The 24,718-nt window shown below is 41.2% G+C and overlaps 1 protein-coding gene across 1 annotated transcript in view; it reads left to right on the top strand.

Moving 5' to 3' along the window:
- Positions 1–24,718, top strand: part of LOC111872357 — an 870,691-nt gene that overhangs the window by 663,526 nt on the left and 182,447 nt on the right. Inside the window, exon 4 of the mRNA XM_023866150.2 lies at positions 23,442–23,509. Within this exon, the coding sequence (XP_023721918.1) occupies positions 23,442–23,509 (68 nt within the window). The remainder of the gene's footprint in view (positions 1–23,441; positions 23,510–24,718) is intronic.

Raw genomic sequence — 24,718 nt, 5'->3', positions numbered from 1 at the left:
TATACATATGTAGGATTCCAGCCCATTGAGGACCCTGGCCTTTTATTCAGATCTGTAGTCATTTACAGACGGTAGGACTTCTTGGGCCAGTGATCAACCCGTCACAAGGCCTCTATCTAAACACAGGACAACACAAACACAAAACAAAACATTCACACAACAAACATCCATGTCCTAAGTGGCATTCAAACTCAAGATCCCAGCGTCAGAGCATTTGAAGACAGTTCATTTTTTTTCCTGTGGCGCTACAGCCCCAATTTGGGCCTAGGCCTACCTCCATGAAACTCTCCGTTTCACTTCGGTTTACTAGATCTTACACATACGGTAGGACTCCTTTGGCGAGTGATCAGCTAGTCGCAAGGCCTCTACCTCTAGACAAACACAGAAAAACGCACACAAACATCCATGCCCTGAGTGGGATTCGAACCCACGGTCCCGGCTTCCGAGAGAGCGAAGACAGTGCATGCCTTAGACCGCTCGGCTACCGTGACCGGCGAAGACGGTTCATGTTAGGTAAATAATACAGGGCCTAATTTCCATCGCAAATACCAAATGTTGCCTCATTTGTGTACCTGAGTGTTGGCCTCATCTTCGGGAGTTCATGTGTTCGTATTCAGACATTCAGAAATAATAGCATCATATAGGTACAGTATTACATTTGCGTGAAACGTACAGACGTACCATTGAACCCCTGTACAAGAATTCAGTTTTACTATTAATGATTTTGAATGTATCCAGTGCACGGTATGGTCTTGCTCGTAGAAATCTAGGTGACATATTTTCATCGGAAAGAAATTGTAATCCTTATACTGGTTAACAAATAGGATTCGTGCTTATAGGTAGACTTATCAGTTCATGAAAGCACTACTAACCTGTCTCTCGTTCGTAATATCGCAGGAACGACTGCAAGGACTCATTTCCCGCCATATTTGGACCATCAAATTTTCTGAATGTAGCGGTAACAGGGCCTCTTGTCAGCACGGCATGGCGCATCCTCAGGTGGCGGATGCAGGAGACGCCATCTCTGTACGGAGGGAAGCTGCGAATATATCGAATAAGTAGTCGTGGACAGTCGACAAGGGATGGTCCTCCAGCTTGCGGGTTGGGCTTAGGGCCAACAACTCCTCATTTTAAAAAATCAATTTTTTACGACAATGTTCCAAAAGCCTCGGACCTGGACGGCTTGTACGCTTCTCCAAGTATAATTAGAATAATCAAGACAAGGAGGATGAGGTGAGCAGGGAATGTAGCACGAATGAGGAGAAGATGAATGCATATACGATACTGGTGGGAAAGCCAGAAGAAAAGAGACCACTGGGAACACCAAGGCGTAGGTGGGTGGACAGTATTAGAATGGATCTTAGAGAGAGAGCCTTGGTTATGGATTACATTGAGCTGGCTTAGGATAGGGACCAGTGGAAGGCTCTTGTGAACACGGTAATAAACCTTCGGGTTTTAGGAAATGTTGGGAAATTCTTGAGTAGCTGCAGAATAGGCGGCTCCTCAAGAAGTACTCAGCTCCATGAGTAAGTAAGTAAGTAAGAGGTAACCGTAAATATGAATGTATGGGGAAATAGGTGTAAAGTTCTGTGCTTCCTTAACCTAGAAATTAGTCCAAGATGAACGGTTAGTTTCACGCTTCGCGCCCTATGCTCGTGGAATTAGAACCACCAACGTCTGTTTAGAGACTGGATGAGTCACAGGGCCAATATTTATGTCGTGAGGAAGAGAATAATTTCTTTCTTCCAGAGAACATATTTTAATTAACCAATTACGTAAATTCGTAAATTTGTCACGACCTTTACGGTTCAAGCTCTTGCTCTTTACATATTACAAGGATTAAAACTGTTCTTCCGCTCTTCCGTCAAGCGTTCCAGGCACATTCTACATTTCACTTTTCATTTAAATTAATGCCGGTATAAAAATCGCTTGAAATTTACCACCAATATAGTCAAGAATATAAAACTTGGATGTAACATAACATAAAACAGCACTGTCAGACACTGCCATGAACTGCATCACTCTGGCAGTGGGATTTTTAATTTGTTGCAGGATGAGTAAAATTACTTAGAATAGCCTACAGTCTCTCTTCTGCCGTTCTCAAATTCGCAGTTAAAACAGTCATCTCAGACCTGGAAGCAAAAGTGCGAAGCCTGGCTCTGCTGCGCTCTGCTATTTCATTACAACACTAAACGCCCTCTCCGCTACTAATTACCCCGGGTTCGCCCAAGCACGTACAGACTGTCATCAGCTGCGTCCAGTATCTTGAGGCAAATCTCTGTATTTATTTTCCCAGCTTCATTTGGTCTCTATCCAGCTCTCTGCTTTGCCCCCATGTGATTCAGTAATGAATCCTTCCATTAGTTCCTCTTCGGGCAACATGACTCACAACTGGACCTTTATTTGCAGGCTCAGTGCGCTCTCTCTTTCCCTTCTGTCACTGGTTCAGTTTTCTGTAGCAGCACCATAATGTCTGGCCACCGTTAACAATGCCCCGTCGAGTGCATTATACCTTATTATAACAATTTTCAGTGTACTTTTCAGAAGAGGCAGAACTTATTTACATGTTTCCCATGCTAGAGTCACTGTAGATGAACGCGATAAGGTAAAGAAGTCGAGGTAAAAATAAGGAACATTTCTTCACGCCTTATAAAGACCTGTGAGGAGAATACGTGTACATCTTCATGAAGTCGTAATCTTGTCATTATACCTACACGTAAGTTAATGGTCAGCTTCATGCTCCGACCACTTTACTCATTTTACCCGCTTCATTCTATGCTGAGATTTGGCCAAAACTTTTTTGGACTTTGTGGCGGAGAGAGAAATAGAATAGAACCTTTAGCGTCCGACTTGAGGTCAGTGAAAGAAAAACTTCCGATGGAAAACTGTTAAATCAGACTTTGATTGTGTATCACAATGTTTAAAAAAGTGGTAACGGACCTGTTATGAAAATAAAATAGATCATGTATTTTCTGATAAGTTACGAGTAGTTCAAAATGAATTTATGTCAAATGCGAGTACATTCTTATGACGATGGTGTATACAACTCAGAATTACTGAGTTTTGGACTTCGTCCATCGTCCGGTGTTCTAAAAAAACACAAAATAACCTATCGATTTGGAAACGTTATCTGTTTCTGTCCCCTGGTGAAAAGTGGGAGACACCCAGTCTGTGTGTCCTACATAAAGAGCTAAACTCAATCACTGAATCCAGTGACTGAGGTTAGTTTTTTCTAAGGAACCCAACAGTGTTGGTGTCTCCCCCCTCACCTTAACCTCGATCACAGTGATTAATGTTAGCTCCTTCTAAGGGATCCAACAGTGTTGGTGTCTCCCCCCTCACCTTAACCTCGATCACAGTGATTAATGTTAGCTCCTTCTAAGGGATCCAACAGAGTTGGTGTCTCCCCCCTCACCTTAACCTCAATCACAGTGATTAATGTTAGCTCCTTCTAAGGGATCCAACAGAGTTGATGTCTCCCACTCACCTTAACCTCAATCACAGTGAATGATGTTAGCTCTTTCTAAGGGACCCAGTGGTGTTGGTGTCTCCCCCCTCACCTTAACCTCGATCACAGTGATTAATGTTAGCTCCTTCTAAGGGATCCAACAGTGTTGGTGTCTCCCCCCTCACCTTAACCTCGATCACAGTGATTAATGTTAGCTCCTTCTAAGGGATCCAACAGAGTTGGTGTCTCCCCCCTCACCTTAACCTCAATCACAGTGATTAATGTTAGCTCCTTCTAAGGGATCCAACAGAGTTGATGTCTCCCACTCACCTTAACCTCAATCACAGTGAATGATGTTAGCTCTTTCTAAGGGACCCAGTGGTGTTGGTGTCTCCCCCCTCACCTTAACCTCGATCACAGTGATTAATGTTAGCTCCTTCTAAGGGATCCAACAGAGTTGATGTCTCCCACTCACCTTAACCTCAATCACAGTGATTAATGTTAGCTCCTTCTAAGGGATCCAACAGAGTTGATGTCTCCCACTCACCTTAACCTCAGTCACAGTGATTAATGTTAGCTCTTTCTAAGGGACCCAACAGAGTAGGTGTCCTGCCCCTTCATCTGAAGACTGAAGCAGATCCAGTTTTCGAAACGTTGTGTTCTCTCGTTTTTTTTTAGAATATCGATTGATAGACGAAGTTCAGAAACTCAGTAATTCCGAGTAATTTACCCAGCACTACAATTAAATACACATCCAACCACACTATAAGAAACACCAATGTACTCCAAACGTGAAGTACTAACACAATTACTAGTACGTGGTACAGACGCTAAAGCAGGGTACATTTTAGAATTGTATTCAGTGATGGAATTGCAGCACTTTTCAACAATTTCCGAAGCACCTGATGATGACGGTATAGTTCGAAACATGCAGTGCGCCGGTGATGTGAAAAATAATTTAAAATTAAGGAAAGTGAATTTTAAGATGTTAACACAAGTTTGCATGTGAGGCAGTGAATAAGAAGTGGAAATATGTGACGTGACACAGGATGCTGCAGCACAATATGAATTTATCTCAGCTTAGTAATTTTAATATTTTCACATTACATTGCATTATGAACCAAATTACCAAGCTCAGCTGTGTAACATACGGAGTTACTCCTGTAATATATCAATTTATAATAGTGTGCATACATCAGTTTTTTGTTGTCAAAAGCGAATTCGGTCATGTATGTATCTTAAAGGGACATAAATATATCGGAGCTATAAGATTTATTTTTATCGCGTGTCGTAGCCACAAACTCCCCCTTCTTTGTTCTGAATTGATGTTCAGTGGTAGATAAGTTCAGTCGCGTGCCGAAATCCATCAGATGAATCGCCATGTAGACGAACAATATAGGGAACGAAACTTCGCTAAACTTTTGTAGCGAAACCTAGGCTGAGTGAACAGAGCACCTCATTTCACGGAAACAACATATGTATCACTGTAATGCTCTTCGGGTATGCGAATGGATCTTCTATCCACTCGTTTCCTCTGCGTAAAATCCTCCCGCTCTCAGGAGTTTTAATACAAGTTGCGCTTTGAAGTTCTTAGCAATTTGTCTCTGTTCTTCCTTGAATATAAACAGTAAATAAAAACTGTAAATGTGAGTTTTTTTTTGTGTTTAGCTTTTAACGGAATATTACAAATTAAGACGCAACCTAAGTAAAGTTGTTCCTTGGACACTGTCCGTTGCCTGGCGTTGAAAATCTGAGTTGTATCATTTCAAGTTGCGGTTCTGTCTCTAAGATGGAGGTACGATCTGAGAACCGACCAATAAACGATGTCCAAATGAGATCCATGCTTAACGGTACCAGGCCTCTGTCACAGACTTTTATAACTACATTAAAATCCATTATACCTTTCATGTTCTGATCTTTAATTGAACGAAAACTTTCAGTATACAGAGTGTCCGAGCATGAGGGAACATATTCGAACCATTTTTGTTGAGAAAATAAACAGAATCAGAATGGTACGGTTTTCACCACATGCCCGCGGAACTGTCGAAGTTTTAAGTACGATACATGTTCTGTGACTGTGGCATGCGTCAGTTTCAGGGCATTTGATTACCGGATAAACATTATGCGAGCAACAAAGGGAGCACAGGGACCGCGCCATAGCTCAAGCGGTTAGTCGCTGGTTTCCCACCGCGGCGGCCCGGGTTCGATCCCGGGTCTGGTCAAGTGGGATTTGTGGTGGACAAAGTGGCGCTGGGGCAGGTTTTCTTCGAGTACTTCGGTTTCCCCAGCCAATCTTCATTCCACCAATTGCTCCACAATCACCCTCACCTATCATCTGGGGCTGGTACAATAGGCCAGAGGTGGCCACAGTACAAGGGACTTAGTCCCACCCCACTAGCAATAAAAAATGGAGCACTGGTCCAACTGCAGTGAAATGGAAAGAGAAGGGGGAAACAAATTCTGAGTTTATATTTTATGTGGTGAAACCTGTACTCGTACTCTCCCAGCCCTTTTATTTTCTCAACAAAAAGGATTAAAATGTGTGCACTCTTTCTCGGACATCCTGTTCTGGAACCAGACACTTGGCAGATATCGTCATGACTTTATCTTAGCAAACTACTAACTTTCATTATGGGAAAGAAGTTGGCACGTGGACACTATTCACTCCTTCTGTAGGAAGGACCATCAAATACCCACCTGAAGAATTTTTTAGTGAGTAAAGTTTGAAAATTTTGCTTGCTTCATTGTAACACATGTAACTTAAAAAATGTTAAGAATTTAACTGTGAATTCCGAACGCTATTTTTATTACTGCTTTGATCCAAAAGAAGAGAAGAGCTTACTTTGTATTGAAAGTGTTTGAGAACGTGACGCTGAAGAGATACGTGGTCCTCCGCGAGTGGACGTAGTAAGAGACTGGAGAAAATTTCATAATTTGATGTTCAAGGACTGCATCTTGAAACTAGAACAATTCCAAAACTATTCAAGAACACTGAAATCGGAATATTATATAGAACTAAGCATAATACAAAACACTTATTAAAAACAAAAGAAAACAACAATAATAATAAATAATAAAATAAAATATCTGTTCCAAAGAGCGCAACCGCCCCATTTGAGAAATTTAAAGAAAAAATAGGAACAACATTATAATCAAAACAGTGTGCATAAATTACTACTTGATATAATGTCATGATTGCAGTAATTAACATTGATGTGAAACAGGATATGAAAGGACTAAACGCGACAACAAAAAAATCTATGTGTATTGTTATTTTATAATTTTAAAACTTATTAACATATTTCAAGGTACGCGGGTTCAAACCCGGCGGAGGTCGTGGAATTTTTAATGGCGGAAAAATTCAGGGAACAAGTCCTCCAGGAAGGACTTTAAGCCGTGGGTCCCGTCTCGTAGATTTACGGCACGTAAAAGATCCTCATGTCTCTAGGAGACCTCTGAGCAAAATCAGGCAAGTTTCCCGCCCAAGTAGTTTCCAATGCCTCCGGTAGATGGCGAAGTATCGGGAACCACCGCCAGCTTCGCTGGCTAAACGGGGCTGATAGCGAGCACCAGTACCGGCAGGGTATGGCGACTGGTAGAATATCAAAGGGGCACGTACAATAGACTATTAGTAGCGGTGCATGGGAAACCAACCCCCTCCAATAATAATAATAACTTATTGTTTATATTTTATACTATTCTTTATGAATATTTGTAAGCATCCAAAAATTGTTTAATATGTTTAAAGATATAGTGATTATTCTGACATAATGTTGAACATGTTGACTACGTATAGAACCAGATACATTGATAAATGTAATAATGTAATGTATATACACATGGGAAACGCAATTCAATAGTTTAAGAAAATTTCTATTAGTGTATACAATTTGCCCAATGATGGCTTTTTAATGAGCTGAAACACGTAGCAAGTTATACCACTAAGATCAATAAACTCACCACACACACTTAATGTGAATGAGAATATTCAGATTTGATTTGTTGTGGGGGATAAGGAACATTTGGTTTCATAATTTGTACTGTTTGCCAGATATTATCAGAATAATGAATGAAGGAAAGTGTTGTGTGTTAGGCGTAACATGCATGGAAGAAATAAGAACTGCTTGCAAAATTATGATCCGAACAAATGAGCGTACACAGCTTGCATAACACGTGCCAATAAAGGATAATATTAAAATAAAGATATAGGTTGTCATGATATCCGCTGAGCTGGATGAGCAGCTAGTAGCTTCTCAAGTAGAAATCTGCCCGACAAGACTACCTTTGGTGCTATTCATGCAAGAACGGAATAACGTCTTATGTTAATGATAACATATCTTACCAAATTCGCATTCTTATTCTCAATAAAATAGTTCAATAATTATAAGTTACATTTTCTGTTAGCATGGTTTTCAGTTCCCAGTGCCTCTCAACACTCGTGTCCCACACGCTTTCGTGCTGATGGAGTCGCCCGGTAGGAGGGCGCTGACAACCGTGCAGAACAGAATGTGTTTTGCAGGCAAAATACAGTGAGGTTCGACATATTCATAGCCTACCGAAACACTTTCATCTTCAATTAGCCACCACCATTTCTCTTCGTTCTTGTTCTGTCCGTTACTTTATGTTTTTGTTCGGAACACTCTTCTTTGAGTAATTGTAATGATAATTCCTTCCTTGTTTTTCTTGTAACTTCAGAATTATTTCTGAAAAAAAGTTTATAATTTTATAGAAATGCTTAAGCATAATGACCTGTTCTTCGGTTTAGATTTACAGCAGTGTATGTTGAATGAATGAACGAATGTGTAAGGGTGAGCCAAATGAAATATAGGGCTTTGTTTATGGGGGCGTCATAGTAGTCCCTTAGGTCCATAAAGAATTTGCCCAAGTAAAGAAATCTTAAATAAGCTATGGCCTCACAATCACACAGGATATATGTGGTTGACTCATCTTTTCCTGGGTACTTTTCGCAAGTGGGGGTCGTCTGTCAAACCCTGTTTGGAAAGGTGTCCTTTTCGGTGACAGTGTCCTGTAAATAGTCCTACCACCCGCCCATGCAGTGGATGTCACGAAACTATAATCATCACGGAAAATTGATGTGGCTGACGATTTGGGTACCAGTTCAGTTATCTGTATTTTGTGTAAAATATAAGTTTTCTGCTTGTTGTTTAGTTAGTGGTGAAAGGCTGCTGAACACGTGTCCAGAAAAATAAATAGATCTAAAAGGGACGCAGTAAAGAAACAGTTTACGAAATCAGAAGTAAGAGACGAGGCACTTGGAAATGTATACAGGTCAACTAGTTTTGTCAGAATAGTTAGAAAGAATTAAGGTTCCAAAGGGACACGAATATGCCTCGGTTGTGAAAATGAGAACACAGAATTGTGACGTAAAAACCTCGAATGAAGTGGGAATGCGAGCACAAAATGGATCATAGGAAGACTCGGAATGGGGATTGCAGGTGCTGCCACCAGTGAGTTGGTAGAGGACATGGCGGCAATAATATAGCTTATACATCGTAAATGTTCTTTTCTCCTTGAAGTAATAGAAAAGTATTTGACAATGAAATACGAAGATAAATCAGTCAGATGTGAATAGTATTCCCACTAGTAACAGGATCTGAAACATAAGAGACCTTCCAGTCTCATTGCCGCGCAGAGTGTGAGGGAGCTGATGTCCAGCTGAGTACTGACGGACAGCGGATGCAAGAAGACACTAGTACAGTTTCGTTCACTGAAAAAGATGTGAATCAAAATAAACTTACCCCAAGATCGTAAATCACAAACTGAAAATAACTGCTCCAAAACACGATAAATATCATGTGTAGGGGGGTAGGCGTCACGAAAATAACGGTTTTTAGTTCGGATTGTTCTATTTATTAGCACCTCGGTTACAATCTCTCTTAATCACATTTCAATACAGCGCTATCGGTGATTTACTCACTTTCCATTCATTGGCCGCCGTGCCGAGTGGACCCAGCTGGACTCCACCCCACACTAACGAAAAATTACTCACTTTCCAGTTCACCGATACACACGAACTAGGATTTTCCGTTCTCACTAGCCGTCTCCAAGCAACGGATCTCGACACAGAAATTAGCATTTAAAATCACTATGAAGTCTTCTTGGTCTTTCGTCTTGAATCACTCTGGAACCTCGGAACTAAAGATTCTACTGGACTCACTCCTCCAGCTTACGGCTGACTCGTAACTGCCCTGAACGAATTCTGTCACTCCGTTCTCTTAAAACCCTTCTACATAGACCCCCACGGAAAATACCGTCTTTATTGTTGATGACGTTACCGCTTTCATAGCACGGTCCGATACGCGGAAATGTGTTTACCGAGCCATTGCTTATAAACGGGTTGTACAATCCCGTTCTTCCACCTCTGCTCGGCGAGGACGACATAGAAAACACAGCCCTATATACTGTTGCATATTGAGCCGTGTTTACAGAGCTGTTGCCTGGCAACGCGTTTATCAAATACGTTACTATATTATCACAAATATTATATGAAATATCTTAACATATATGCTACTAAACTTCTATGGGTTTTCAATAAATTTAAACCTGTAGAATGAATTCAACCCAGAAAAAACTGGAGAGGACAGTAGGGTTGGAAGATACGTAATGGAATCAACTTTAAGAAAATGCGCATTTGAAATGGATGTGAGGAAATTATGTGAGCTCATAATATAAAATAAATTGCTATTAAAAATATACGATTTCCCATCAAATTTATCCTCGTGGAATTATTTTTCGCTCAGTACGAAATGTTTGTAGTCTGTATAGCATGGTGTGCGGTTCGTTCAACTTGTGACTAAAATGTCGATCTAATAATCCCACCATCTGTGTCTCTAGTATGTAATATAATACAGAATTTATGGGCGACTGTGATGCGCTATAACAGTAGAAGGAGCTTCGTTACTCGAATTTTTCCAGCGATTTCCAGTTATGGGCTCTTAAAATAATACTCAGTTTATTGTGAAAATCGATGCCAGTTAGATTTACTATAGGGATGACATTTCTTGAAGTAGTTGGTATCTTTTACTGTCAATGCGGCACTCGTTTTCTTTATTTCTCGCCTAATATATCTTAAAATGTCACCCAGGAAGAAGATATTGTACGGAAATTATGGGTCTGTGTCCAGAGATGAGTGGATCGAAAAGATGTGACACACTGATATATTACTTACTTACTCAATGAACTAGGCCGCGCCATAGCTCAAGCGGTTATTCGCTGGCTTCCCACCGCGGCGCCCCGGGTTTGATCCCTGGTCTGGTCAAGGGGGATATGTGGTGGACAAAATGGTGCTGGGGCAGGTTTTCTCCGAGTACTTCGGTTTCCCCTGCCAATCTTCATTCCACTAATTGCTCCACAAACACCCTCACCTATCATCTGGTGTTGGTACAATAGGCCAGAAGTGGCCGCAGTACAAGGGACTTAGTCCCCACCCCACTAGCAATAAAGAAAAATACTCATAGAACTGAGCCCTTCTTGAGGAGCCGCCAAATCTGCAGTTACTCAAGAATTTCTCAGCACTTCATGGAACCCAAAGGTTCATTACCGTGTTCAAAAGAGGCCTCCACTGGTCCCTATCCTGAGCCAGATCAATCCAATCCATACCGTCCTATCTATCTAAGATCCATTTTAATATTGTCCACCCACCTACGCCTTGGCCTTCCAAGTGGTCGAATTCCTCCTGGCCTTCCCACCAATACCTCTATGCATTCCTCTTCTCCCCCATTCGTGCTATATGCCCTGCCCACCTCATCCTCTTTGACTTGATCATTCTTATTGTACTTGGAGAAGAGTACAAGTTATGAAGGTCTTTATTGGCACACTGACACATAAATATATTTATATACACGCCTAAATATTTATATAAACGGAAGTTTAAGCAAGAAATTTTTTAAATTATTTAGCATTTTGTAAAGCAATTTTTTCTTATGAGTATGAAAAGTTAATTACTGAGTTGTTACTCTATTATGTATAAATCCGTCTCTTCACCATTTAATTCATTCTTCAAGAAAATAGCGCTAATGAGGAAAACAGTCATGGAAACCATCTTAATGTCGTAGAATTGTGGGACGTGGTAAACGAACGTTATTAAACGATAAAAGTAAGGGTGAAATAGAATAATAATCTCTGGTTATAATTATATAAAATAACAAAGTTGGTATGTCACTCTATCGATACACAGTTTCTTTAATGTGTCACTAAAAAAAAAAGAGAAAGAAGACGTATAGCGTATTTCACAAGATTGCTGCTTTAAGGATTACACTCCTTTCTCCAGGAACAAATTATGATCGCATAAGAATGTTTTATACATATACAGACTCTGATGTGTATTAGCAGTGGGTATAATAATAGGCCTTCGAAGTTCTAGCAGTCCTCATGACAGTGCTGAATTCTTCTGTCTGTTATACTTCCAGCGCTCTTCGAGGCTAAACTGAGATGTAACCTTCAGTACATACACCCAGAGTCTTCAGATGGAACGTAATCATATTGAAGAGAACAGAAAGGGGGCACTGTTCTGATCCGGTGTAATAATTTGAAAAATGATAATTTTAGGTGCTTATGAGGCGTGCGAGGATGAGTGGGTATGGAAACGCGCTTTGCACTTGTTTTCTCCTGACGTCGCTTTATTGTGATTCTGTACTCGTTCCCAGAAAGGAAATGACTTTCAAATTTAACATAACGCTTTTAAACATTTTTTCAGATGTAAGATTTGAGGCTTTCACAGCGGTGACTATGAAGAAAGCAGTCTTCTGGGATTTGGCACCGTGTATATGTGGTGTTAACCGACGTTTCGGAGGAACGTATCGCCCCCATCTTCAGGGTTGAAGAAGTATAGGTAAATCTGCAAGCGACAACACCGTGAGACACAGTCAAGCAGACTGCTTGACCGTGTCTCACGGTGTTGTCGCTTGCAGATTTACCTATACTTCTTCAACCCTGAAGATGGGGGCGATACGTTCCTCCGAAACGTCGGTTAACACCACATATACACGGTGCCAAATCCCAGAAGACTGCTTTCTTCGTTTTTTCAGATATTGATATTGTGACATATTGTGACATTGTGTCCGTAATGTCCGTAAACATTCTCGGGGTGACGAATGCAGGCAACAGTGGAAGAACTGCCGTCTCTATGCGACAGCTCGTAAACACCTTTCCCCTTAAAAACATAACAGGGAATCCATTGTTATACGATTCTCTCTAGTTGCTAGGTTACGCAACTGTGCTGAATAGATGTGTTCTATGCGATCCGCCCCTCGGCTGTATAATGAGAGCTGTGAGTTGCGGCTTCTCACCGCGGCGGCCTGGGTTCGAGCCAAGATCAGATAATGTGGGACTTGCGGATAAAATGGCACTGGGGCAGGTTTTCTACGAGTACTTCGGTTTCCATGCCAATTCTCCTTCCACCGACTGCTCCACGCTCATCATCTGTCATCCGGGGCTGGTGCAATAGACCAGTTAGTGGCCAACGTACCAAGTGGACTCGGTCTCACCCTACCCCAAGTACGTAACTAAAAAGAACTACATGGAACAATACAAGACAGAGAAAGGCGGACAAAGCGAAATCCTAAACTTCGATTCCGATGTTGCAAAGGCCCAAGGCCTTACGCACCCAAGACGGCGTGGCCCCTGTCATCAGCAAGAGAGTATATGGATGAAGTAACATTTCTGACGTGATCTGGTAAAAATAGAGTGAAGCTATCCCTGTACCAGGCCGTGAAGGCCCATAGGGTTGTGAGACGTTGAGGGTCCCACATTATCTAGACAATCGGCTCCAATACATTTCATATTGATCTGCCTAACCGGAGGCGTCTGGGTCTCAGCAGGACCACGTAGAGGTGTGGTGAACAATAGGCGTCTCGTGAAGCGTCCTTGGCTCAGAGCAGTTCCATACTAGTGTCGCTGGCGTCGCCCTGCCCACATTGTCCTGTTCTCCAATAGATTTCAGTAAAGTTAGTGGTTATTGTTCCTTAAGACAAAGCGTCAATTTGCAACGGGTTTGCAAGTGAAGCAGAGTTGTCAATGTCTTAGTGACACTCCTTTCGGTCAGCTGTTTTCATAATATGGTAAAGTCTGTTCAGGACAAGACTAGACCACTGAACCATCTGGTCTGCATGTATTTTCGGGATGAGATCTTGTGAAATCTCGTTTTTCTTGATATTCAAATATCGTCACACAAAATTCTACTTTCTATAGAGAATATTCTTGTGTTTACTACTCTGTTTTCCTTTAAGAGTTCACATTGCTATTTTTTACCCGAAAATTATTAATATAAGAATTATTTTAAAACCAAGAACAGGAGATATTATATTGCGAAAAGGCTTTAAATTATATTTGAAGGTACTGTAAAATACATTTGGATCAATCTTCAGTATAGACAATATTTCTGGACAGTCAGAATTTATTACAAACACACTCAATATTCAGAAACTCACAATAAAGATATGGGACTTGCAGAAACAGAAACGGTATTGAACGCGCTTCAAACTCTGTACAGCTGCCGCTGTTTGATATGCCACATTAATTCGTGATAACATGTCTGCTACAAAAGAGATAGTAGTTTCATATACTATGAAGTGACATGTTTTGTGCCATCCAATTTTTCAAACCATTAAAAAATTACAGGAGAATGTAGGCAGTGTACAGACAGCTGTTGCTCTTGAATGTACAAGTTCGGTACAACCTAACAGACACATTTCCCACTATTGCATATGTAACTAGCCCTGGTACAGACTTGATTTTCAGAATTATGTAATTTATTGTACTCATTTCTACAATAGAATATGACATAATTCTTCGGTAGGTGTCTTTTCAAAAATCATGAATGATGAGATGGGAAATGTACTTAGCACGCACGGAAGAGTTAGTGGAAGAATAATGCTAAATGAAGGTAAAGACATAAGATATCATGGTGTGACCTGGATTTTTGCGGCTCATGATTGGAACCAGTGGCGGGCCCTTTTGGATAAGAAATGAACTTTCAGGTTACATTAAGGTCTGGAGATAGGTCTGTTTCTTTAACAGCGCTGTTTGTATTAGCTTCTCAAGGAAAGTTGTACTTTATATAGTTAGTTAACCGGGATTAACATAAGACTGTGTGCGGTTCTTTAAGGTGAATTATAAATTTATTAACACAACACTTCCGTCACACAATCACATATACGTATTTAGTTAAAACATTGAGGAGAATGAAATGAACACTTTATGCACAGTATCTGTGTTTGGCTAATACACTTCCTCAGACTTTGTTCTTCACTATTTTAAAAATAAAATTTATAAAATTTAATCACTGTTTTATTTAACTTATTCTTGGTATATAATGAACCTAAGTGTTTTTGTTTTCTTAATGTTGATCACGAAGACATAACAGAAGCTTCAGCTATCACAGTTTCCGAACATCTGAAACTAAAGTTACACACTATGCCCTACAATTACTTCGTCTGTACGGAGTATTATTCATTTCGAAAACATTAGTTCGTTTCGCTTTTTTTTTATTACATTTCCATCATTGTACACGAACAAAGAATGTTCGCAATATGATAGTACGAGTGTATTCCGCTCCTGAAATAACTAGTTACTTGAAATTTAGTTTATTTTAAAAAACACGTCAACCTTACTCAATTAATCGTATTTTTATTAAATACTGAAGTAATGTTACAAACCAATAGCTATATACCCAGTTTTCCATTTTATGAAATGTACACAATGTAAAGCAATGCAGAGTATTTTACTATTTATATTGACTCATATCTTGGAGCTTGCCGAGCGGTCTGAGTCATGAACTGTCTTTGCCCGCTCGGAAGCCGGGATCGTGGATTCGAATCTCACTCAGAGGATGAATGTTTGGTGTGTGTAGGCGTTTATTCTGTGTTTGTGTTGTCCTGCGTGTAGGTAGTGGCCCTTCGACTGGCTGATCACTCGCCCAAGGAGTTCTGCGTTTGTGAAACATTATTACGGAATTAAATAAGAGGCCTGAGCCCTGAATGAAAGGAAGAGTCTTTGAAAAACTATATATAACATGGAACTTAATATATTGTTGCGTGTTTTCTGGGTAAAGGGACAAGAAAATTTACTTGGGCCTCGGATTTGAAAGAATATTTATTGGACAATCACTCTTACACTCACAAATACAACTGTTCGCACTTATAACGTCTTCGGACGTTTCCTCTTCAGTGTTATACACTCTCGCACGGCTAACTTCTGTGAAGTGTCTTATGCTCTGCTCTGCTCGGAGCTCAACTGTCCGTAGCTCCTGTCGGATACGAACTAACTGGTCTCTTGCCGAAATTGGACTGTTATATCCTGCACTCGGACTGAACAGGGAATACCTTATCGAAGGGTTTCGTTTCGCCCGCTGCTATGCAAATGAATCTCTTTTTCCCGCAGCAATTCAACAGTTCTGCCTATGTTGGGTAGGCAGTTTCCTAGGTAGCATGCGTTAATCATTGCGTGTTGCGCAGCGATGGATGTCCTATAGTCCTGCCTTCAGGCAGCACGTCACAATATGTATAAAATTGTTTAATAAATACTGAGAATTTCATCAGTACCCACACGTGAGCCCGTAACTTTCAGCTTGGTCCATGGAGTTGAAATAGGACAACCACGCAGCTGAATGAGACTTCTTAAAAAATTGAATACATGCACAAACAACAAAGTGTTGTTGAATTAATTAACCATTTCCGCAAATTTCCGTAATTAAGCCGAAATTTAATTGCATATGTAAACAAAGTGTGGGTCAGCCGCTACCAATTTGTGGCGCATTTTAAAACCACATGTGCTGTATCATATTTCAAAATTACATTACTGTTGAAAGCAGTATGCAATTTTTACTTGAACGTCATTTTTGTTTGTGAATTCGTTGAAAGTAATTTTGTTTCTCACACCTTGTTAAATAAAATAATTGTGATTTCATAACGAGGTTTGGAATGAGTATAGTTTGTGGTTAGCATGTTGAACATTTTGTGGTTAAAGCAAAATGTATTTACGAAAAGACATTTTTAAATACAACTTAATTACAGAGGTCTCTTCTGTTTGCTACGAGCGCCAGAAACATAATGAATAGTAATCATAGAAGAGGGAGCAAAACAGCTCTAAGTGCGGGTTCATTGCCTTTATGAATATCCAATCTAGCGCGGTGAGACTGTCTGCGTTTTCATTTACAGCTCGTAAACTTTAACTGTTATATCAAAGTGTAAATTACGTATGCACTAGTCACTTGCTCTTTTTACACTGTACGCCATTTTCCATCCGCTTCAATTATTACTTGAATGAAGATCATAACTCTCCTTGTCTCCACGTGCTTTAGTTTATACAAATACTTACACCAGTTTGAAGTACACAGTGGCGTAGTTTTTTGAGGCACTGTGCTGCAAGGCAGAGGGTCTCGGGTTCCAGTCCCGATGAGGTCATTGGAATTTTCAGTTGACCTAATCCTTCCAGCAGCATTGTGGCCCTAGGGTCGACTCAGCCTCTGACAGAAATGAGTACTAGAAATCTTCCTGGGGCGTAAGGGGTGACCGGCGCATAAGACCGACAACCTCACCGCCATCTGTGAGCCGACTGTCTAGAAAATGTGGGAAATATTTTTGTGTTATCTCCCGCCAAATTAGCCTGGTCTCAGGCGATTACATTGCTTGTTAATCTGACGGGTTGTCCAGTGATTGAAGTTAGCTTTTTCTGAGGGTCCCAACTGAGTATGTGTCTCTCCCCCTCTTCTGAGGACGGAAACAGATCCAGTTTCCAAAACTTGTGTTTCCTAGTTTCTAGAATACCGGACGATGGACAAAGTCCAGAAAACCCAGTAATTCCGAGACTTATGCACCATCGTCAGAACACTTTAGAAGCTATTCTTATTTAGGTCTAACATTTCGGGTAAAAGGTAAAATAACTCTGTGCTTAATTACTCACCACTCTATGGATACATATGGAGACGTGGAGGTATCGCTTCAGTAATCCTTAACGTCGCCACTAGATGTAGATAAGATGTCAGCTTCACGTCCGAGTCGCCTTAACCCCTGGTGAAAGGGAACGCGATACCCATTTCGTAGGGATATGGAAGGGTCCCTGAGTCGGTCTGGACGATGTGAAAAGGAACCCTTTAAACAAGCCGGATATGAAACACTCCTAGTCCAGCGAGGGATGGAGCAAGTCTTAGGCAGACATTGATTGTGAGCAGTTGTAAAAACGGTGGCAGTAAATCCAATCATCCACCCCAGAACCCATTATTGTTCGTCACGGAATCCTTGACACGTGACAATATCGTAAAATTATTAAGCGTCTGGGTTATATTAATTATCTTTGAATACATGATTTGTTGCTTTAAGGGAAGACTATAAATTACTGATATTTCAAATCAAATTTCTCAAAGGTAAAGCTACCCCTGTAACAGTCTGTGAAGGCCCTTAGGTTTGCTAGATGTCGAGGCTCCCATATCTTCTAGACAATCGGCTCACAGATCGCAATGAGGTTACCAGTCTTACGCGCCAGTCGGTCTTTACCCCAGGAAGATTCTTGATACTCTTTTCTCTTAGAGGCCGAGTCGAGCCCAGGGCCATATTCAGGCTGGAAGGATTAGGTCAATTGAAAAAATCGGCATCATCGGGACTCGAACCCGTGACCTTACTGCTTGTAGTATAGTACCCCAATAAACTACGCTACCGTGTGCCCAAAAGGAAATTTTGTTGAAACAAACGGTTAGGATGATCTGGACATGCGGTAGGAATGAAAGAGACATGTAGTGCATACAGAATTTCGGTGGGGAAACTTCTATGAAAATATCTACTCGGAATATCGAGACGAAGATGGAAAATGGCTCAGGATCGTCTCAACTTCCGTACTTCTGTATTAGCCTTGTTGAACTTACAGACTCTGCTAACACAGGTTTAGACTTCAGTTACTGAATGACGGAATTATATGAACGTCTCGTCCTCTGATGCAAGCCTAATTTGACAGTTTCCAGTGCGACAATTTTCTGCGCAAATTCTCACATCTAAAAAGACGATGTGCGGTTACGAAGTGATGAGACATGACGCCATTTTGCGGACAGGCTCCATCAGATGCAGCGGTTGTTATTACTGAGGCATACACAGTTATTTCAATGTCTGTTTCTAGTTTATAGGCCCGCCCAGCCTCCTATCCAATGGGTACCGCAGACTCTTCCCCCAGGGATAAAGCGGCAAGGGCGTGAAGCTGACCACTCACCCACAACTAATGTCGAGGTCATGAAAATGTGGATCTATAAATCCACTCCCCCATACTCCTTAATGGCGCAGTACTTAGTTAAGCACAGGGACAACTTAACCTGTCAGTATCGTACTTCGCCAGTTGACCAGTTATGTGTTCATTCTGATGTCGACCTTGTCCAGGTAAGTTTCTAGATCTTAAGACTCCACGGGGAGGCGTGAAGCTGACCACACCCTTCCATCTAGTGCCGAGGTCAAGGACGGTGGAGCTATACTTACACTATTCCATACGTCTTCATGTCATAGTGCTTAATTGATTAAGCAAAGGGACATCTTTACCTATTTTTATGTGCTGTCCTTACTTCTGTCTTTATATGGATTTTTGTTGCCTCTATATTTCCTCGCCCTTTCTTCATGCATTGCCCTTTTTTTACTTTCATTTCTCTACCTTTCACTCCTTTCCTTGACCTTCTTATACGTATTCTCAATTTTCTTTGCTACGTATGGTTATACATACATACATACACACACCTATAACCGACCACCACAATTCTACATGTTCCTGTCACAGATATTTTACGTTGATCAATCATGCTTCTACGTGAAAGCTTGGAGCTTCGACGGGCTTCATCGGGCACGATTACAGAACATCGCGTAAGGTGTATAAATTCCCGTAGAACTCGTTCCTTAAAAAAGCAGAAACATTTATTAATTAATATTCCACTAACAACAAAATATTTTAATATGAATGAAACAGTAATTATGATACGTGCCCATGATTGCGACGTTACGACGAGTAATCTTAAGGGATTATTGATCGTTCACCAGCTTCTAGTGTCGTTGCCTGGTCCTGAAATTAGCTTATAAGATTACATGGAATTGATGCGTTAATCATTCACTACGGCCTGATCTGGATGCATGAGGTCCAATTTACAGGGCGTATGGGGTCACGACAGGGACAAGACGCGGCGAGGTTAACGGGTTGTAACTTGGCTTAATTGAACAGAGGTGTAAGGAAACTTTCGCTATTAATGCCGCATAAGAAGAACACTATGGGCGCACTGCTCCTGGTGGTCACTCTACTGAATACTTAACACAGGTACAAACTGACTGGCTGTACTACACTCATAAAGCTGGTAATGTTTTCCCTGTGCTTAACTTAAGCACTACGCCATGAAGACGTATGGCTGGTGAATGTATAGATCCACGTATTCTTGATCTCGGCAATAGTTGGAGTTGAGCGGTCGTCTTCACGCCTCGGCCTATTTACCCCCGGATGTGGGAGCAAGAACCGGTCTGGATGATGTGAAGAGGAGAATTCCTTACCGGGACCTGATCTCGGACCCGTAGGCAGTCGCTACACCGCCTGCGCTCTCCCGGAACTTACTGCACGCATAGACGTTGCAGAAAGCAGGGAGCACAGCTGTACATGGCGTAGTCTCCCCGGTGGCGGCGGGGTGTGGCTGATAAGATCCTACGTGATAGGATAAGTGCGTGTACGCTCCAGGGCCGGTTAACTGATGTGGTAACAGTGTTAACTGTTAGCCGAATATATCAGTCTTTTTTGTATCTGCCCGTATTTGAGAGAGAAAATAAGTAAAAAAAAAGTAAAACGTATAGTTATCCCTGTAACAGGCCGTGGAGGCCCATAGGGTTGTGAGACGTTGAGGTTCCCACATTTTCTAGATGGCGGCAAGGTTGTCAGCCTTACGCGCCGGCCGCGCTTTACGCCCATGAACATTTCAAGAATATTCCTGGTACTCATTTCTGTTAGAGGCTGAGTCGACCCCAGTGCCATAGTGCGGCTGGAAGGATTAGGTAAATTGGAAAATTTTACCTCATCGGGATTCGATCCCGCGACCTTCCGGCTTGTAGCATAGTGCCCCCATTTGCGAGAGAACCTTATTTTATTTTATTTTATTTCTTCAAATTCGAATGAGATCTACTATCGATAGTTCCTTAAACTATTTAACTCATGACTCAGCTTGCAAAATAATGCAGTCCCGATTAACAAGACACTGTACGAATGACAAGTGGAGAAATCTGTGAGAACATGTAATCACGGCCTGTTCTAAGATGTTTTGCCTTCGTTTGGAAGACTGGAGGTGAAATATTAAATCAGCAGTCTTTAGCTATGATTCGAATGGTGTCCCCCTCGAACACAAACATGGAATATTACTGTAATATTTGCTGCCAAGACTGAAGTTCTTACGGACTTCATTAATAATAGAGTTCTGCTGTGTTTTGTCTGTGTGTTTTGACGAAGAAAAATGGTTCGTGTTATAATGCGTAACTTACAGATCACAGTAAATAATGTATAGTTTAGAAGAATTAAAAATTTTTTAAAACATAGCCACACCACAAAAATGTAAAAACGCACATACACAGAAAACTACTTGGTCCACATATTTTCCGTACTCACCTTAAACAGGCTTATCAAGTGAAAGGCAAATTACGCAGTTCATTCCCATAGAAAGCCGTGGCATACAGGTATATACACAGACAGAGTGAGTTGACTAAACTGCTTATAAGCTAGCGTCATAATGACTCAAAATACGAAGTGGCATTTCTCTTACCTGGGAGCCTTCTATATTCTGTTCGAATTACATATATGCGGGATGTATGTAAATAAAACATTGGCAAATAAAATGTTAACTTACTGTTGGCTTGCAGGCCGGAGAAGTAATCTTTGCACCATACACACGAAGCCTATCTTCAGTGTATCCTTCATTCATTCATTCTCAGTGGCTCTACAGCCCTTTGTTGGGCCCTGGCCTCTTCTTCAGTTATGTAATCTTGTTCACACAGACGGTAGGACTCCTTGGATTAGCGATCAGGCCGTCACAAGGCCTCTACCTAAACACAGTACAACACAAACACAGAATAAATGCGTACACAGACATCCATGCCTAGAGTGAGATTAGAACCCACGATCTTAACGTTCGAGAGAGCGAAGAAAATTCATGCCTTAGACCTCGTGGCTACTGTAACCTGCTTTAAAATAGCGGACATTGCTGAATTGTTGGTATGCTGTAAACTGTACTTCAAACTCGACTTTCTAAGGCCGCGCCATAGCTCAAAAGGTTAGTCGCTGGCTTCCCGATCCCGGGTCTGGTCAAGTGGGATTTGTGGTGGACAAAGTGGTGCTGGGGCGGGTTTTCTCCGAGTACTTCGGTTTGCCATGCCAATCTTCATTCCACCAAATTCTCCATCATCATAATCACCCGGGACAAGCTACAATAGGTCAATTAGTGGCCGCCGAGCCGAGTGGACCCAGTTGGACTCCACCCCACACTAAGCGAACTCGACTTTCTATCTGCCTCCCGTTTGTTTACATGCACTTCGTAAACATTCCGAGTGTAGTATGATACCAGCCATCCACCCTGAGGATATTATCAGACAGCAGTTATGGTGATTTTCATTGTAATTAGAGACTGAGCCAGTTCTGCTGTTTGCGAGTGGCCAGTCAGCGCAAAGGTGGTCAGTACAGGAGCCAGCTTCTGCTACCAAACTCACATCTGCTCCTCTTATAGCGCTGTGCCAATTTTTTCTCTGATGTAGAACAGAGGCGTGGATTTGCATTTCCAAGCTCTCAAGTACTTTAAGAGAGAGGACGAATACAAAGGACAATTTATACAATTTCCAGAGGTTCAAGAACGAGTTGCTACAGCTTTGGGTAATGAAAAGCGGACCAGGAAGCCCCGGTGCCATCCGAAAATACCACCTATGTCGTTCTCGTCTTCAAGGAAAATTGCAACGAGGCGCAAGAAAAGAGCGTAGCTTGACTCTAACGACAAAGTTTAATTACAGGAGATGTTTTTGATGCATATTGGGAGGGGGGGGGTATAAAATAAATCCCAACATTAAAAAGGGAAATTTGGTATTGAGACTATGGATCTATTAGTTCAGGGTTGGTTATATTAAAATCAATACGGTTTTTATTTAAGATATCGATTGATGGGACGTTTCACCATGCTGAATTTGGCATCACTCCATGTTCTTTTATTCCTTGTTTCCTCCTCCTCCTTTACTTCCTTCCAGTCGAAGTACATGTGAGTTTGATGATACGCCTTGGCCTCCTGATGAAAAGACTTAGAGCACAGTGTTGCCGTGTACCTTTCTGCTTATTTTATTCCATTTTTGCCTTAGTCCTCTTTCTTTTTAACCGGATGTTATTATTATTATTATTATTATTATTATTATTATTATCCCCAAACAATTTTTAAATATGGTATAATTGTTGTTACTATTTGCATGAACATAAACAAGAATTAAACTAAATTAGTATTATTATCCTATCTGAATATCTATATTTTTCATTTCTCAATTAAATATTCATACGTTTAATTTCTCAGTTCTCAGTAACAACTTAAATTTATGTTAATGAAATTATAATTTTTTTTGTTTCCTTACTTGTCTGCATTATTGTGTTTTTTCCTTCGTTGCTTTCCTGTAATTTGTTTTTCAATATATGTTGTGTTTGTCCAGTATGTAACTAGTTTTATCTACACTGTTCTGTGTCTATAACTGGCCTTGCGGCTGTTGACTCAGCAAATAAATAATAAAGAATTGAACTGAATTGTATTATTATTCTATATTCCAGTTTTTAGTTTTGTGTGCATTTAACATGTTCTGCTACAAGATTCTTTTTGTTAAAAAGCACTGAAATTAAGGAATCGAATTATTATACACAAAGACATATTCAAAATTAACCCTTTTGCTTCACAGTTGTAGGATTTTGCAAATCGTGTTGACATATTTTGCTGTGCTTTCATTGAATTTCCCTTGATTTATTTCAGATCGTACGATTGCTCTCGCTGCGTAGTGATCCACGAGAAACACCGAAATGTCCTGCAATACAAGGAAAGTAAGTACACCAACTTTACAATCAAATTAATTTCTCCGAATTTTCCTCTGTCCCCTTAGTTAGTTAGTTATTAGAGAGGGTGGGTTTCCCCATGCACTTAGACCTGTAGTGGTCCATTGTGCTTCCCTCTATGATTTCTACCAGTCTCTATATCCTACCGGTATTGGTGCTTACCATCAGTCCCGCCCAGCCAGCGAGACCGGCTCTACTGGCTGAGAAGTATCTATAATGCTTCCCCCATCTATCGGAGGTATTAGTGACTGCTGTTGGGCGGGAAACGTCCGCAATTTTGGCTCAGTGACCTCCTTTGGAGGTATGAGTTTCTTTTACGTGCCGTAAAGCTACGACACGGGACCCACGCTTAAAGTCCCTCCCGGAGGACTTGTTCCCTGAATTTTTCCGCCCTTAAAAATTCGACGATCTCCGCCGGGCATTTGAACCCGCGTACTACGAGTCATGAGGTGGGAACGTTACCTCTAGACTACGGAGGCCGCTCTCTGTCCCCTTAGTCGCATGATTTTGAGTGAGTATGTTTTAATGGAAGTTGTCTTCGGTGTTTTCATTTGTCATCAAAGAGCTATTACGGCACTTGACAAACTTCGCATTCTTAAGAGTAAGGTGTAAGTCGCGAAAAGTAGGCATATGAGAGGAGTGATCGGACATGACTGAATTTAACTGCCGAAATTAGGTCGCACATCACTTCGATTATTATCGTAGGGCCTACTCGATTGTCTTATATGTGTTCATCACAGCAGACGTATGTTATGTCCTTTTTAACATAACGTAGGTAGTACAGCAGTAAAGTAAGTTTGCCCCTCTGTTTAATTAATCTGTCATTACGTATCAAGTGGTATGGAGGAGTGGATGTATAGATCCACGTATTCTTGACCTCGGCACTTGTCGGAGGTGAGTGCTCAGCTTCATGACCCTGGCCACTTCAACTGCGGGGAAAGAACCCTATTGGATAGGGCGGGTTGGGTGGGCCTCAGAACCGTCTGGACTACGTAGAGAGATGAAATTTTTTCCCTACCGAAATACGAACTGCAGCCACTTGCTCGCGCTGGTTCCTCACTCGCGGATTTTCTACCCTGAAGATAGAGGCGATATGTTCCTTCGAAACGTCGGTTCACACAATATCTTCAGGCGCCACATCCCAGAAGACGGTATTCTTCAATGCGTCAATAAATCTAATCGTGCAATCCAAAACAT

Source organism: Cryptotermes secundus, unplaced genomic scaffold (assembly GCF_002891405.2).
Source record: "Cryptotermes secundus unplaced genomic scaffold, Csec_1.0 scaffold144, whole genome shotgun sequence".
Classification (NCBI taxonomy): Eukaryota; Metazoa; Arthropoda; class Insecta; order Blattodea; family Kalotermitidae; genus Cryptotermes; species Cryptotermes secundus.
This window is presented reverse-complemented; position numbering and strand designations above follow the sequence as displayed.